Source organism: Zonotrichia albicollis, chromosome Z (assembly GCF_047830755.1).
Source record: "Zonotrichia albicollis isolate bZonAlb1 chromosome Z, bZonAlb1.hap1, whole genome shotgun sequence".
NCBI classification, from domain to species: Eukaryota; Metazoa; Chordata; class Aves; order Passeriformes; family Passerellidae; genus Zonotrichia; species Zonotrichia albicollis.
In genome coordinates, this window is record NC_133860.1 from 15,765,597 (window position 1) to 15,783,408 (window position 17,812).

General features: G+C 44.6%; 1 protein-coding gene across 3 annotated transcripts in view; it reads left to right on the forward strand.

The window, feature by feature from the left end:
• LOC102061741 (phospholipid-transporting ATPase ID) overlaps positions 1–17,812 on the forward strand; it is a 108,081-nt gene that overhangs the window by 20,532 nt on the left and 69,737 nt on the right. For all 3 annotated transcript variants that reach the window (XM_074533105.1, XM_005491738.4, XM_026796275.2), the window contains exon 3: positions 11,395–11,453. In XM_074533105.1, coding sequence (XP_074389206.1) covers positions 11,395–11,453 — 59 coding nt within the window. The remainder of the gene's footprint in view (positions 1–11,394; positions 11,454–17,812) is intronic.

A 17,812-nucleotide genomic window follows, 5' to 3' on the forward strand; every position in this document is an offset into this window, starting at 1 on the left:
ATGGCCCAGATATTCCGTCCAATCAGAAACAGGAAGAAGAGTAAATTAGAGACATGGACCCTGAGAGCATACCCATGTGTGCACCCTCAGAGACCCAGTGTGCAGTCTCTGGTCGGGGATCCAGGTCTGCAGACATGGTGAAGAGGGAAAGTCTCTAGCCTTTCCTTTCTGGGTGTTCCCCTCTGTATTTGATGAATGTGGAATTACTGCCCTACTTGTATTTTGACAAGAAATTCTTTTCCAACCTCTCCGAGCTCAGAGGACTGAACAGCTTTTTCCCAGGGGTTTATTTTTGCAATTGTGCTGCTATTTCCCTTTCCTGGACCAGGGCAGACTGTGAGCCCTGGTGTTAAGACAGGGGCATCCGTTTGCTTCTCTGACAGTCCCAGGAGAGGAGGTTGATATTGCTCCCAGGGAAGGATCTCTGCCAGCCCCAGATACTTTTTACCCCATCTTGGCTTTGCAGATGAGGTTCACAGGTTTGTCTGTGAGCCACTGTCCACTCAGGGCACCCCACTTGTAATGCAGTAGCTGTTCAGATTATCAAAGAGATTCTGTTGCTATATTAGGAGAGTGTTGTGTTTTGCCTGGGCCCTGGCCTGGGTTTTAGCAGGGAAGGGTTCAGCCCCCCCACGCTCAAACAAATATTTGAGGAACTCAGATCTTCCTAGATATAAACTCTGTATTTTATTGAGAAGAATAATTTCTTTTCACATCCAATCATCAGTTCAAAACCAATGAAGGCAAACTGGAAAAAGTTCAGAGGATAAAGGAAGCAGAGGTGATCAGGGAATGAGGAGCTTCCATAACAGGAAGCTGAGAGTGTTTTCTCCTCCTCTTGTGTTTTTAATTATTTTGCCTTGCATCCCCAAAGCTGTCATTTCTGCTTGCAAACATTTAACTGGTGGTTTAACTAGAATGTTAACTAGAATGTCAGTGTTGAAGTGCTATTTTAATCCAGGGGTTTATGAGTCTTTGTGTTTGTAGAAGTCCAGAGGACTGTGCTGCCTGAGAGCAGGCAAGGCCCTGCCACAGGGAACATCCCATGTGCTCCTCTTGGTGGGGCAGTACTGCTTATGGAAAGACCAAATTTCTGTTCCAAAAACAAAGCTGGATGACGTTTAATGTTGCTGAAGAGCCATGCTCATGATATGACTTTAATTGGAGGGAATGTTTTACCTCAGGCATCAGCTGCTGGACCTGGGGTAAGGATTGCTCCCATGAGACCCAGCATTTTTCCCCAGCAAGGCATGGTTTCCACATGAGCTGAGGTGCAGGTGAAATATGATAGGTTTAGTTTAAGAGGACAGGTTACATGGTCTTAAGTTTCTTGGAGATAAGGGTTGGCTTTTTATAGTCTCAAGTTCTTTATAGAAGTTTATCAGGAGTGTAACTAAAACGCAGCTCATGTTGACACACAAAGATGCCTGGAGGAGACCAGTTGCTGGGTAATGTTGGTGAAGCTGTTCCAGCTGAAGCCGGGAAGTACACCTCTTAGATAAGCAGCAGAGGTGTTTCTATGGAAAAGGGGCCTGAGATCTTTTACACTGAGGTTTAACCTACAGTGGACATGGGTGGAAGGGGGGCACTTCTAGTTCATCAAATGTGTGGAGGGTTGGAGATGGCTGATTGTTGGAATCTGAAATGCAAGGAATTCTTAGAACTTTGGGCCTGTAAGTAAAAGCTTCGAATTAAGCACAGAAGTTAATCTGAGACCTTGGAAGAGGCTTCTGAACTTGAGTACTAGAAGTGAGAATGTGGATTTATAGTTTAAAGCAGAGACATGTTAAGTTAAGAAGAAGAAAGTTTAGATGTAGGGGAAAAAAAAGTACTTACAAATGTAAACAAGACGTTTAGAATGTAGTACTGTAGGTTTTTGTATCATAACGTGATTGGCTAAGAAATTGGTCGTAAGATTGGCTTATCTTACAGTGTAAGATTGCCTTACACTGTAGCATGAGTCTGTAAGATGAAAGATATAAGGATTGGTTTAAAAACATAAATATCCTTGTTGGTAGTGCTTTTTTGGTCAAGAAATCCTTAAAAGGTCTTGTAACTAGGCGTTTTGTGACCTTCTGAACCATGTAGTAAAGATGTGAGCTGAACTCATCCTTCCTGTCTATGTAGAAGATAAAAAAAAAAAAATCACACAATCAAAAACCACTCAGAGGTCCCATCTCTAACTCATTCAAAATTCCTTTAAAAATCCCAATAACTGGTGCCCTGTGATAACTGTGGACCATCTCTGTACACTGGCTTCCTCCCATGGTGGTTTAGTTCAGCATTGGAGCTTCATACCTCAAGGACAGGGATAGGCAGGTACTGTGCATCGGAAAAATGGGAATAGAGTGCAGGGAGAATTCATCTACACAGATGGAAAAGCAGTCATCAGAGATGGAAGAGCAGTCATTACTGCAGTTTCATCTCCATAAGCCCTGCCTCAGGGCACTGTGAGAGGAGGAAGGAGGTTATAAATCGAGCTAGGGCTTTTGGAAGGCTCCCCTGGGTTTTCCTTCTTGCCACTCACCAAAGCAGCTGGGCTTGGAGCAGGCAGGCTCTGGGCAGAGCTTGGCAGCTCCTGAGGAAGGCAGCCCATGACTGGCACGTCTAGCTCAGCTGCCTTCTGGGACCCCTGTTCCTATCCAATAGGAAGTGTCTCACCACAATAGACATTGAGTATGAAAAATGTATTTATTTTTACATAATTTCCCATGGGGGAAATAACTGTGAATTTAAAAACTTCTCAAAGTTCGTTTTGGAGCTGTATTTATTTTTATGATTTTTTGCATCACTTCCTATCACTGTGCATTGCTGTTATTAACAACAAGTGCAATTGTGTTAAGCTGTGGAATTTACCAGCATGTCTAAGGGATACTGTTTTCTAGTAAAGGAAATTATATGTGCCAGCCACTCACTGTCAGACTAGTTTTCAAAATAAAACCAAAAGACAAAAAAGCTGCTTTTTTTGGACATGCTAATATTAGTCAAAATAGTGAACTATTATCAGAAATAAAACCAGGATACAGAGTGATACAAAATTCTAAACCAACTGTGGAGGGGGAAAAATCAGTTTTTCAAAATGAAGAAAAGACAATTTATATTGCTATTATATTTGAAAAATGTGTATTTCATTCTGAAGTGGACTGAAACAAATATGAAAAGACATGGATGCTTCTTGAGAATTAATTTGCTGCCAGGCATTTTTGAGACATGATGAGTCCCCATGTCTGCCCCGAGCCAGGCAGGTGGCTGAGATATTGCCAGGAGTAGAAAAGGAAGGAAAACCAGAGCTGGTGTTATTGCAGGAGATGGGAAAAGAGAAGAGATGAGTCAACCTATGTCCCTTCCTAGAAAAAGCTACAAGAGAATATTATCATGTTTAAGGTTATCCAACACTTCTTTCACCTTTGTCCCAAGAGTGCTGTTTGACCACAAATGTTGTACATGCTGTGAAAATCTGGGGCATCCTTTTGGATCTGTCTTTTCTTCTTTTCTCTTTTCTTATGGTGATAACAGAAAACGCTGCTTTTAGAAAAGGGCAGGGTCTACCACTGAACTTTATGTTGATATTAAAAATGCACTAGACCTAAGGCGAAAAAATATTTCCACTTCACCCTCAGGGTTTTTTATTTCAGACCTTTCATTTGCTGTATGATAATGGAGGAGGTCAGTACATCACCAAAGTGGGCCCTCTGCTAGTGATGCCGGTAGCAAAATATTTTGGCTTTCTATGCCCGGGATATATGGAATGTTTTACTTGTGTGAGAAATTCCACTATGTGTGGTGTTTGTTTGATGCTTAGCAGGAGGCTGAGCTCAGTACCAATCACCAAAGACACTGACCATGACCACAAAAGGGTATTTGTTGCATTTTATTTCTTCAGGAGGATTCTTGGTTTTTGAGGCAAAAAGATATAATTAATATATTTATTTAATAATGGAGGGACAGGAAGGATGAAAGAGGGCTAAACCCATTGATGATGGTGTCCCTGTAAGTTCATGGTGTCTGCTTTTTCTTAATTAAATGCCTCACACTCAGCGCAGTCTACTCCATTTCTGAGATGAAAATGCATGTGATTGCCAGCATAAATCCTCTCCAGCCAGAGCAGTCAGTGAGTCTACACAGAAGAGGGGGCATCTGCACATTAAAAATGTGTGGATTTGTAGCATGGAGTTCAGGAGAGCTCCTCCAATGAGTCAAAAAAACCCCTCATTTGCTTGCCAGTCAGCTGAACATGTTCCTGCTCCAAGCTGGGTTTGGCTCTGACCTCCCTCTCCCCCTTTCCATCCCAGTGGTTTCTCAGTGCTGCTGCTGCCCCAGCCACGCTCACTGAGCCCTGCCAGGCTCTGGCTGCAGTTCAGGGCAGGGATGGGCTTTGGTTTCGTGCTGCAGAGCAGCAGGTGCACGGCACCGCTCAGGTTACAGCATGAGGGTGGCATGGCACTCCGGAAAGGAGGGTCTGACAAATGTCTGTGTCCCAGACTGGCTGTGAAATATAGATATTTAATCACTATGATCCTCAACCTGCCACACAGCTCTTTGCTTCACCCATGCATCCTGTGATCCATATGAGAGGGTGAACCTTTGGTGTAAAGATCCTTGGCTTTGGTGTTGGATGAAGTTCACTTGTTGCAGCTCTGATGCCAGAAGGGCACTGCTGTGTTATGAATGTGAAATTCTGTGGTACCAGTGCTGTAAGAAATAATCCCGTTGTCTTCACCCCAGTGGCAGGGACTCTACCCAGACACAGCACCTGCAAATCGAAACACTTGTTGCATAGTTATTTCACCTCAAATGGTTGCAAAAAGGGGCAATTATTGCTTTTAGGTGCAATGAGACTTTAGCTATTAGCTTGTATAATTACCTCTTAGTAGAAAAAGATTTTGGTTGCCTAACACAGTATATGATGACTTGCCCTCTCCCATGGAGTTGCCTTTCAGTGGAGACTGTAATTCTCAGGTTCTTTGAGGGGAGGGTAGAGGGAACGACTCACCATGGCAGTTTTCAATCTCTTGTGCACATAGAGGAGCAGTCCAGCAAGGACCAGAAAACAGGGCCTGGATTTGTTTGTCTATCAGGAGGTGGCTGGTCTCCTGGATGCTGGGTGTGAGGTGGCCATACCAGAAGCTGGGCCACACAGTGATGATGAGGTGCCCAAAAGTAGGGACAACAAAAATTAGGAGGGAGGTGAGACAAGGAGGAGGTGCTAGGAGACCCATCATGAGATGTGTGACTAGAGGGGGTGTTCTGGGACCTCTTTCAGCCTGTTGCAGTAGAGACCTGAATTACAGTCCCAGCAGGGTCAGTTCCCTTGGAGCCAGAACAATCTGTTACTGCTTTCACAACTTGGTAATAGCATTGCGAAGAACCACTCTATAAGGGAAGCTGGGGAGATGAGTCCAGCTCCTGGATGCCATTCTTTGTAGCTGGTCCAGGGCAGAGTTTTTGCTCTTGAGGTCACTTGTTTAAAGGGTGCAGGAGAGATTATTATTTTTACAGAGTTTATGCTGTCGCTGTTCTGTTGTCAGGGTTAGTTACGCAGGCACTCCCCTAATTGGGCTGTGTTCATTTTGTGCATGGAGTATCAGTGCCTAGTTTGTAAAGCACTTGGCAAAACCAGGCAGGCCTTAACCTCCCATTTCTTGGAGCCACAAGACCCAATATCTACAAAACTTTTCCAATACCCTGTCGAAAGTACTTCTCTTGGCAAATGCTCCTTAGCATAACCCAGAAACGAATTTCCAGGCAGTCTGACCAGATCTTGAATCTAACCTTTTGCAGGACTTTTCCATGCAGCAGTCCTAAAGTAAGAAGGCTGGTGGGCTGGCCAGTTACATTTATAGCTGATTTTTTGGCATGGGTTTAATTTTATTAAATACAGATGTTATTCTGAGGTTTAGCTTCTAAAACTGTCTGCCTGAGAAAACAGGCACTTTCCCAGTGACTTGGTCTCAGTGGTTAGACCAAGAACTGGGCACTAAGCCATATTTATGTACGCCGAGTTTCCACTGATGAATAATTTAAAATAGTTTTCAGTGGCAGTGAAATGATAACTTGGAGTACAAATACCATTCCTTCTTTCCAGTGAATGCAATTTGCAGAAGCAGAACATTTGATTTACTTAGAGATATATTAAAAAGTTTCAAGAAATGAAAAACTTCTCATCTGATATCCGTACAGCTTCACTCTCCCTTTTTCCTCATAGCTTTCAGAATCAGCAGGGCATGATAAGACATGCATGCTTGGATCTACAGCCAAAAAACCCTGAGTTATGGTTTCCTGGCAAAGCTAGTGTAATGCTTGACTTTTCTTAATATTTTGTTTATTGTGATCATCCAAGAGACTTCATTTCTGTCCAGACTGTTCCAGAAACAAATGAGAGTCGTGTGGTCTGCAGTGGTTGAGAGCTGCTGGATTAGGAGGCAGCAGTAGGACCTCACAGTCCTCAGCTGATAAAAGCCACTGAGGCAGTGTTGCCCTGTGCATGTGGTCACAGTGGTTCTCCCTTGGTGTAACCAGAGGACAGGAAGCTCTCCTTGCTGATGCTGTTGGATGAGACTCTCTGTGACATTTATTGTGGTTAATCTTGATTTAGTCAAAGATACTGGCTGTTACCCAGCAGGAAAAATTAAATTTCACCACTAGGAATTAGCCTTATGTTTTGGCCTTTAGGGACACTGCCTCTGAGAGAGATGGATGGCTATGGCAGGCAAAGGCTCCATTCAGTTTTGAACCAGGTTCACAGTTACCTGGGGCCTGAAGAAAGGGTTATCACAGGAAACCTGCCCTTAGGTGCTGTATGGGAGTGCAGTGCCTTGATTCTCATTCCTGTTCTGTTTCATGTCCCACTGCCTCATGTTTCTGTGCCATCCCAGAGCTGTTTGCTGCCATTAATATTTCTCACATAAAAGCCACTTGGAAAGTGCATCTCTCACTGTTCTGAGAGGCTCCTTTCCCCACTGGGGCACATACATGTGTCAGCTTTTTTCTAAGTGCATTTGAGACTCTTGAGTTCAAATCCATGTGTCAAGTGCCTCTTCCCTGGCTGCCAAGACCCTGGGGGCAACCTGAGAAAGGGGATGGCTTCTTGCTCCCTCAGTGTGCCCTGGGAAGAGCAAAGGAGCTCAGGGCATGTTCAGCTGTTGCCTGCAGCACTTGGATTTCCGCTTCTGCATACAGAACAGAAAGCCACTAAGGATTTCAAAAGCTTTGTCATTTATTCCTATTTACATTAACACCATTTATCTTTTCTGAGGCACTTCTTCCAGGGCTAGGCTTGGAGCCCCTGAGGAGGGGATAAGGGTAGCACTTAGTGTATGGCAGGAAACAGGCAAGTGTTGGGAACTTCTGTTTTTTCACAAATAGCTTTATCTTTCATCGGCTTTGAGGATACCAGTTGTTCTCAGACAAATTCCTGGAGGAGCACACAACACAATAGTTGAAGCCCAGCAAGTCTGAACCTCTTGAGCTCTGCTTCTGTTTTCCTCTGGGACACCAGATAAGTGACTGATCTCTTGGTACATTGTTGTCCCTATTGTGAAGATAAGAAAAATTTGAGGAAAGCAGTGAAGGATTAAGCACTTTGAGGGCATTGAATGAAGCCACTGTGGTTGATCTGAATTACCCATTTGGGGCAGATGGCAGCTGATTTCAAAATGACTGATACTGTTAGATGTGCCTGAAGAAGGAGAAAGGCACGTTTGCCTGCTAACATAGCTTTACATTAGTGATTAGATGGCTTGATGAAAATAGCCTACAGACAGAGACCAAAAAATGGCGACCTGAAAAAGGGCTTAAAAATTAGGGATGCTATGTATTTACAGGGTCATTGAAGGAAAAGGAGGAAGGCTAGCACTTCAATGCATTGGACAGCTTAGACTCTTGCTAATGCAAGAGTGAGCAAACAGGAAGAACTAGCTATCTTAACACATCATTTAATAGGCGTAATAGACACGTGCTGTGATAACTCACGAGGCTGGAATATTAATAGAAAATAATAAAACTAACTCTGTATGGTTAACAGAAGCTTTCCTTTCATGACTGCATGGTCTGAAATGCAGCTTGAAGAAAGAGATGAGCAAATTGCAAATCTCTTAGTAATGCTACAAAGTAATGAACACTAGCATAGAAAACCAAGAAGGGCAGTCTTTTATGAAAAAAAAAAGAAAAAAGAAGAGGAAAAAAGAGAAAAAAGAAAAAAAAAAGAAAAAATACTTTTCTGAGAGGCAGGATATAGTGGTAAATGAAGAATTCCATCCATGCAGAGGCAGAGCTGGAGAGAAGTGTAGAGGAACACGACCTACTCAGCTGGCACAGAGTTTTGGTGCAGAGGTGGGTAACTTTTTGGAGAGGAGAGGAGGTTGTTTCAGAAGTGATTCCCTCCAAAAGGGAGGGAATGGGAGGAGCTGGCTGGTCCTCTGAAAGCTGAAGGGAGTGTAAGCAGGAATAGTTATGAAATGATGTGATGATACTTAGGAAAAAGTGACAGTATCAAATTGTTTAACATTGACTTGAAGAAGGAAACCTTCAATAAATATGAAGAACTAACAGCTGAGACCTCATGGGAAGGAATCCTAGGGTGGGGGGAGAATTAGACAGAGCTGTCATTTCCTTAAATAATTTATATTAAAGGGACATATATTATTAATTCATATTAAGGGCACATATATTATTAATTGATATTAAGGGCACATGTATAAGTTATCACCTTTCAGAGAAAGGCTCAGAAGGATGAGTGAAATGGTGAAATCAGAAGCTCTCCATTTGCTTCAGACAAAGGAAGGATGCCTCTGGAAGGCGCAAACCAGTTTGTTTTATCCAGCACAAACAGTGTGGTAAAGGTTCTAAGTGAGAAAAGGCTATCAAGGACATAAAGGGCAATAAAAGTTGTTCTGTAAGAGCTGGGGTCTCTGGGGAGGCTCAGTGGAAAAAGCCTAGCAAATAAAGCTAAGAAATCAGAAGGGTTTTGTTGTGGTGTCTTTGTTGGTTTTTTTTTTTTGTTGTTGTTTTTTTTTTTTTTTTGTTTTTCTTTTTTTCCCTCTAGATATCTAACATAAAGCTTGCCAAAAGCAGAGGAGAAAGGGGTGGATTTTGGGCTGGAATAGAGAGAGAATGGGTTGACTGGGTAAGGTAAAGCATGCCCTGGAGCAGTTCTGCCTTTGAGAGTCTGGCTCACAGGCAGGCAAAGTTCAGAAGACTGGGAAGAGAGCAAGCAGAGGGAAAAGAGAAAAGCTGAACAATTATAGATGTATTGGCTTCACTTGAGTAAAGGTTAAAACAATACAGCAAACCACTTCAAAGTAACTAGGAGTGTGTGTGTGGGGAAGAGATGATTAACAGTCAGCAGTCCTGAAAAACTGCATCAAACCAAAATTAATTCTGTTTTAGTGGTAGCTGGAGGGCTATTGAAAAAACCTCAGATAGCTGCCATGTATCTTGACTGTCACTTGTGGCATTTTTACAAGTAAACTGGAGATACGTGCCTGTGCCTGAGATAAAATCACAAAACAGTGAGTGCCAGATTTTTCAGAAAAAAAAATACATTAACAATAGATATTAATGACTGATAAGGAAACTTGAAAGATTCATCAGAGGTATATCCTATTCTGAATCTGATATTCAATATTTACTTCTTCATCTTGGCTGACAGAATAAAGAACACACTCAGTACATCTGTGAATGGCACCATGCTGGCAAGAGCTACAATCACACTGAAAGATAGGATTGGAATTGACTGGTTGGAGAAATAGTCTGAAAGAATTTGGATGCAGTTCAGCAAGGACAAATGAAAGATTTGCACTGCCTGATGAGGCATCTGGCTCTGCCAGAAAGGATCTGCCAAAATGGATCATATTCTGGGAAGCCATCCTCTGTGTGCTGTTGGTGCATAAGGAAGTTACTTTTAATCACTCCTGGGTGAATTCTTATGCATGATGTGCATGGTCTGCAAGGAAAGTTATATGTCCCTTGTGCCCGGGTCAGCTTTGGTAAGGCCTCAGCTGCAAACCATGGCCCACTTTGGGCATCCATCCAGAATGGGCTGCACTAGCTGGGAAGCCCACTGGATAGCACCAAGGGTGATGTTCCTTCCGATGGATTAATGCATAAGAAGCGACTGAAGAAAGAGGAACTGCTTACCCTTAGGAAGGCTAGTGTAAGGCATAACAGCCTTCAGGATGTAGTCAACTTTGAATCACAGAATCCCTGCACAGAACAGCCCCAAGAACCACAGCTTGCACCTGAGAACGTTGTCCAATGTGTCTCGAACTCTGTCAGGGTTGCTGCTGTGCCCAACCACCCTCTGGGTGAAGAACCTTGTCCTGATATCCAGCCTAAACTTCCCCTGACACAGCTTCAGGCCATTTCCTCTGGTCCTGTCACTGGGCACCAGAGGGGAGATCAGTGCTTGCCCCTCCTCTTTCCCTCCCAAGGAAGTTGTGGACAGCGATGGGGTCTCCCCTCAGTCTACTCCTCTCCAGGCTGGACAGACCAAGAGACCTCAGGTGTTCCTCATATGGGTTTCCCTCAAGTCCCTTCACCGTCCACATGACCCTCCTTTGGTCTCTTTCTAATAGCTTTTGTACCTTTTTGGGCACTGTGGTGCCCAAAACTGCACTCAGGACTCAAGGTGAGGCTGCAGCAGTGCAGAGCAGAGTGGGACAATCCCATCCCTCAATCATCTGTACTCTTGGCAAGTAGCACAAGGAACGTAGGGGAAGCAGAAGACCACCTTTGACCCTCCTGGGAGAAGACAAAACCTCTTGAAATTGAAGTAATGAGTTTTATGTTAGATAATACAAGGAAAGACTGCCCTAGGGGGAGGAATCTTCAGTCCTGGAATAGGCAATTGAAAAACAACTGGTGCTGGAGCTTTCTATGTCATTTTTGGGGAAGACAGGCAAGCCCCTGCTTTGAGGTAAAGGACAGATTTGATGACCTTTTGATATCCTTCCAGTAATTTTTGATTTCATGACAGCTGTGGGGATGGTGTCCCGTCAGTGGGATGACGCCCAGAAATGCACCTGTACTGGAAGAAGGGCACCAGCTGTAGGCTGATGGCAAAAACTCCAGAGACTTTAGGGGGAAGAGAAGGAGCAGGGCAGGAAGAGTGAGCGCCACTAGCTGAGTGGGAAGGTGAACAACCTGACCAGGCATGGGCATTGCAGCAAGTGGTGCGTGGAGGAAACTTGTTCCATGGTGTTAAGAGTGCCATGGTGCCATCCATAGTGCAGCTCTATCAGTGCCACCGGCCACCCCAGGTCCCTGGCGTGGGGCTCCCATTCTCTGTGTCACTCCCTTCTAGAAGCTCTGCTTGCACTTTCTGATGCTCCACTCACATCTGTATTGACTCTGCTTACCCTCACGCGTGATTGATGTGTTTCCTTTTCTTTGCAGAGGAAGAGAGACAACTTCAAGCAAACAACCGGGATTTTAATCTGCAGTTTGAATATGCTGTAAGTAACCAGTGTGTGTTGTTTCATGCAGATGTAGTCACAGATGTAGCTGCATCTGTTTCATGTCTCAAGTGTTGTTTCAAAGGGGTGAACAGAACTGTGTGCCAGCTATGGCTCTGCAAACCAGGCAAACACAAGCCAGATGAACCATCAGAGGTGGATTGCTGCTAAGTCAGCCTGAAAAACGGGCAGCTGAAGGAGATCCAGTTCTGGAAATACATGATACAGTGACTTTGCACACTTACAGAAAATTATTTGTGAGTCAAAGCATTTGCAGGATCAGGCTCCAAGGCCTTTCAATAACGGAACCTGGGGGCAGTTTTCTGTGGAAATTTGTCTCCATTTAAAGTAAAACATGAAAGGAAATGTGTCAGTTCCTCAGCTTTTGCAGTGAAATCATCTCTGTTAGGAAGGTTTTGAATCTGGCCCTTGTGGCTTTCTGCCAGCTTTTCTGCCAGATTCCTAACACTCTACTTAGGTTCCCTTAGGTGCCATGAAATCTGTGATTCCAAAGTGCACCTTGACACAGGCTGGCTGTGTCCCAGGGCTGCCAGGCTAATTTGCCAGGGAGCCACTTGGGCAACTTCATTTCCAAAGCTTCTGGGCCATTTTTTGATGCAGAGGAGGGCTAGCTCAGCTTCTAGATCTGTCCTGCCTGCAGGGTCATCCCCTCTGTGAGGCGGCCCTGAAGCTGAATTCCTTCAGTGTTTGCAGCTGCCAATTAATACCAAAGTGAATTTTGTGAATTTTTGTCCTTTGAATATCTGAATTCCAGTGGTGAAATTAATCATTCAGTTACTTGGGAGCTCTTTGAATCATGTTTTGATTTAGGAACATCACCAATATTTTCTTGGCAAGAGGTGAAAACACTAAGCATTTTAGAACACACTAATTTCTTGTGATGGGAACAGTATGACTTGCCAGCAGGTTTGACTGATGGCAACATGTGATTTTCAGTAGTTTTCAGCCACAAACATGGGTTAGAGAGTCCCAGTGTCTAGAGATGCTGCATATGTCCTGAATATGAAATGCATGGCAGTTAATATATGTGAAGTACTATGCAGCATGAGTGTCTTATCAAGACTGGTGATTTGAGACTGGGGAAGTGAACTTGATTTGCACACAATCTGCCAGTAGCATGCTGTGATGGTTATTGCCACTACACATGGATTTGTCATCTTCCACTGAATGGCTGCAATGTGCAGTAGTGGGACAAGAAAGTAGGAGGGAGATGGGCAGGTATGTCAGGGTAGAGGCAACAAGCAACTCTTCTGGTTCCATGCCTAATTCTGTGAAAAGCCATTCAGAAAACTGACTTTGCATGACAGTGCTTCTCAGCTGATTGCTTGATTGTGCCTAGGGATTTGCAAATAGCCACAATTAAGTAGACAACCTTGAGAACACTTCAGAATTTCGGTAAATCTGTGATTAGATGATAAAGTGAAGGCAACCAAAAAGCCAGCTCAGTATAATTCGTTAAAACTTGGCAGTGAGTTTTGGTAATCATGCCCCTCATTTTAGTCAGCTATGGGTCATGATTTCCGGAGTCCTGTGTAGACTGAGGCTTGGGCAATCCAGGAAACTGCCCAAGAGAGCCAAGCCTTGAAGTGGCGAGTGGATGGTGTGGTACTAAGAGACTTTAGGTGGTGATGCAAGAACTGCCCTAACTGTACAGGGCTGCACAACATGTCCTGGGCTGCGTATTTCCAATTAGTCCTCACAAAAGTTCAATTTATTAACTCCATATTACTAGGGTGTATGGAAAGAACTAAACTTGAGAACTCATAACCTACATCACACCCCATGCTGTAGATTGCTGATTATGTGAGAATGACAAAAAGGGAGATAGTCTCCTGGCATCCTACCATAACATATCTATGGTGCTCCTGAAAGTTTGCTCTTCCAGGCAAGGGTTAAATTTGGGTACCTTCCTCACTTTCAGATTTGACTCATCATGGTGGGGTTGCTCTGCTAAACACTAGGATGTGGTTCAGGGGGAAAGGACCACTAAGAACCTAAAGAAACCCACGAATATAACAAAGCTTTAAAAGTATTTTAGAGACAGTGAAAGTCACAGGACTGAGTTTCAGATTTCTTGGTAACTCAAGGCCACATTAGCCATAAAACCTATAGAACAGGTTCTTGCAACAAAGCCAGCTGAGGTGGTAAATGTTTCTTTAGGGTGAGGCAGTTGCTGAGAAAGGCCAATAAGGAAAAAGAAAGGGAAAAGGAAGTGTAGATGTTGCATATTGACTTTCTGGTGCAGCCAGGCTTTCTGTCCCACCTGCTGTGAAGATTTGAGCCTTTCACTAAACGGGCAGTTTCTACTATGCAGACATAGATCAAAGGTACAGGGGTGTATTGTCCCTCTTTATCACAGCAAGAGCAGGGAGGTGTGAAAGTACAACCAGAGGTGGGTGTGTTGTCCCTGAATATCCCTGTTCCTGGTGGGACTTCGTCCCTTGCCGGTGCAAAGTCTCCAGGATATCTGTGAAGGGAGAAGAGACAAACTGATAAAGACTTGAAAACTCTATTGTGTGTGGAGTCTGACATCAGCTCTGGCAGCTGCTGAAGGGTGGCCCTCGTGGAATGAAGCAAGATTCCCGAATGGCTCAAACCAGCTTTGCAGGAACCTGGTACTGCACTGTGGAAAGCCACGTCTGCCACAGCATGCAAGGGCATGTCCACCTCCATCACTCTACAGCCTCAGGAGACTTCAGAGGGCAAATTCCCTCCCCGAGCTGGCAGAAAATACAGGAGATGCTAAGCAGCAGTGTGTCCCTGCCTGCCACACTTCCCCAGCCATGACGCCTCAGTAGTTGAGCAGAACGCTTAGAAAAATTAAACAAACTTTAAAACAAAGTGCTGTGCAGTTAACTGGAAGGGCTGAGTGTGAAGGTATGAACACTACCCACCAGCTCACAAAATTAGTAAGGAATGACTCAGAAACAAAGTGTGAATGAGTGGCATGAAAAGGCACTTAGAGCAGCACAGGAAAGGGCTCAATATAGGTCAGTAAAAATTATAAGTCAAGTCCCAATCCTGTGTTTATTCACAATGCAGACAGAAAGATCCTTCCTGAATTCAGAAAGAAGTTTGTTCTGTGTAAAAACTGAAATAAAATGGAAATATTGCTATACCACATCTGCAGGGTGGCAGATGTGATATAGCAATATTTAAGGACTTCATTCAACTTAATCTGTCTGCACTCACCCCAACACAGCTACAGAGGGGACAGCCTCTGTGTGTCCACCACGATGGGCTCCACCAACAATCTAGAGAGGAAAATCTCTTCTGAAGAGTTTTAATGTTGATGTGATCCTAGTTCCTTTTTAATTCTTTGCTTTCACATTGGAATTTAGCACAGCTGCACTGGGACGTCATGAAGAGCTGCAAAAACAACTTTGAAATTGGCTTTCAGACAATAGGAAAGGAAATGCAAGGCCTGTGAGTCAATGACAGATTTCACCTTGGATCAGAACCCAGGGTGAAGCCAGCATTCTTTCATCAGGACCAGCAGCAAGGGGGCTGCTTGGACTCGGGTCACCTGATGAAGTCTCTTGTGGAACAGGAGGGATGTATATGACTTCCTATAGCCAATACACATTGCTTGGGCTGGATCAGCACCTGGGCTCTTATCTGTTTGAAATTTAATTGGAGAGCAGGGAGCTCTGGTAATGGCTCAGACTCTGCTCCACCTCCTCTTCTTGCATGCTTTGATCTCAGAAGGCTGCCTGGTGGGTGATCCTCAAGGTCCTTATCAGCATGGTCAGGGTTGTGGCACCAGCTGCCCTCTCTTCCTGTCTCAACCTATAAATATCTCCCAGTGTCTCTCAGGCTCAAGGCAGAGGGGAGTGTGGTTTGATGAAGTGAAAAGTGGTCTCAGTAGTCCCTGAAGGAATAGCTACAGCAGCAACCTGCACTGCTCTTTAGTGAGGTGTAAGTTGGATCCATCTAAAGAGCACTTGAGGCACTGTCAGGGAGCAGCCAGAGCAGGGCTGAACTTCGAGAGGGGCAAGCTGGAAGGGGAGATGATCCAGCTCAGGCAGAGCTCCCACTGACCAGGGTGCAGTCCTGCAGCATCTGGCTGGCAGGGACAGGGCAGGATGCTGGTGATGGGATCCATCCTGACCATTCCAGACAAGGTGAGGTGATGAACCAGGTCCAGGGCCCTCTTAGGGAACCCAAGCAGAAGTGGTGAGACAGGGTTGAAGACAAATCTATACCAGGGGTCTAAGGTTCATCAAAGAAGTAGAACTGGATGGATATATCAGGGAAACAAGGACAGACGACAGTCTGGAGATGGGAATTCTACAGCATAGCTCAGGTGAGGATAGAAGGCTCCTGGCTGAGCAGAAGTGAACTCCTGAGCTCTGGACAGGGTTTTTTTGTGGCTGGAGACACCAGGTAAGGTCAAGGTCCTCAAGGCATACCAGGCCCCTGAGAAGCACATAAGCATTGAGCTGTGCCAGATGTGGTCTTCAGTGAAGTCCATAGACTCCTTTGGATCAGGTATTCATCAGATTAAGTCTTATGGAGAGAATACTCTTACCGCACTGGCTGGGAGTCTTGTTGTGTGAGACCATAATGAAAACAAAACAGTGGTTTGGAGTTTGTCTCCTTTGCACCACTCAGCAGTGCTCTGCCCTCCCTTTCTTTCCTTCTTCCTGACAGGCAGCAGTTTCAGGTGCTGAGCTGAGCCAGAGGAGGGCACAGTGTTGTTGAAGGGGATGCCGAAGAGAGAAGACTTTTAGGTTTTTGTGCTTGGCTTGTCTGTGAGCAATGACATGAGGTTACCAAGTCGTGCCAGCCCTGTGCACCACTATTATGATTAATTGCTCAGTAATGGGGTGACATCAGACTGCAGGAACAACATAGAAAAACACAACTAGTGATCATGCTTTCCTACAGATTTTCATGGCATACCTCATATGTGATGAGATCCTGGAACTCACTTCATTAGTGATGTCAAGAGAGGGTCGAGGGATTGCATATGTAAGACATTCTTATCCTTTTTCTGTTTAAAGAAAAGAAAAATTGTGGGGGGAGAAGAGAGAACTGTGCTTTGGAAATTGGCATTTTTATTTCTAGTGTTTGGCCAGTCTGTTACTCCTGGGAGTTTGCTTTTTTACAGGGACTTTTACAGGGACCAGATTAACACCACCACATCCTTTTGGCCTTTATCAGTCTTCTGTTGAGCTGGGACTGCTGCCTAACATCAGGAATAAGTCAGTGAACTCGGGAGTTTTAAAACTGATCTGATCTGACTGTTCTGTACTCCCTGTGAAAACAAAGCCCTGGTGGCACATTGTGCACTGTTACATGAGTTTATTAAAATTTTTCATGAGCACTGTGATCACATTTCTGCTTATGGCTTCTGTGTTCCTTCCAATGGCACTGCTGCAGTTAAACAGAGTGCCATGGAATTGCACTTCTGCCACCTCCTCGGAGAGGCTTTACCAAAACACCTGGGAAGGACATTTCTGCTGCTCAGCTGTTCCATTGGTCTGTGCTACACAAATACCAGAATTGCCAAGTGTTGTGACATAACACCTCCCTGTGGGGTCACCAAAGTCTTGCTAAAATTTACTTGGGGTTCGGTTGTCCAGCTGCTGGGAACTATTATGTTACTGAGCCAGGGGTATAAATTCAGTGGGTCAATACCTTGCCATACACTTTAGCCCCGGTAATCTAGCCACAAAAGCATCAGTGTCTCTTATTTCCAGTGACTTTTATGGCAAGGAGATGATTTGTTTGCTCAGCGATCTAAGGTAGGAACCATCTGCTGAGTTTTGCTTGCTGTTGGACGTCACAGGCGGGCTTCTGAAAACACCCCCAAAGTAACAGCTCATCCGCCAGATCTGGACTTGTGTAACTGTGGAGAGATGAGCACTATTCTTAGGGACAGCATTTTGGTGGAGTCACACCTCCAGGAGGTGTGAATCTAGCCCCTGAAAAGAGCAGATGAGAATAATCCCTCACCCACAGACAACATTGCTCTGGTGTCAAGCTTCGCATCTGGAGAGCTCCAGGCTGCCTGTGGGCAACCACGCTCAGACCTGCTCATTTAGGACACAGGTGCATGCAGGGACTGCCCTCGCACAAACAGAGCTCTGGGGCAGATCAGGGAGTAAATGTAAAGCTCCCCATCCCCATCTTTGTGCTTAGCCCATAGAACTGCTCTTCTTAGCTGTTGGTTTTCATGAATCTATACGAAAATCAGAAATTTCAGTGAGGCCTCTCAATACTTAATTGCTGTTACAAAGATTATTCCTCTCCATGACTTTTTCTCTATGGGAGTCTCCCCCACTGAAGGCAGAGTGTGGGCACAGTGAGGCAGATGATGTATTAGAGGCATT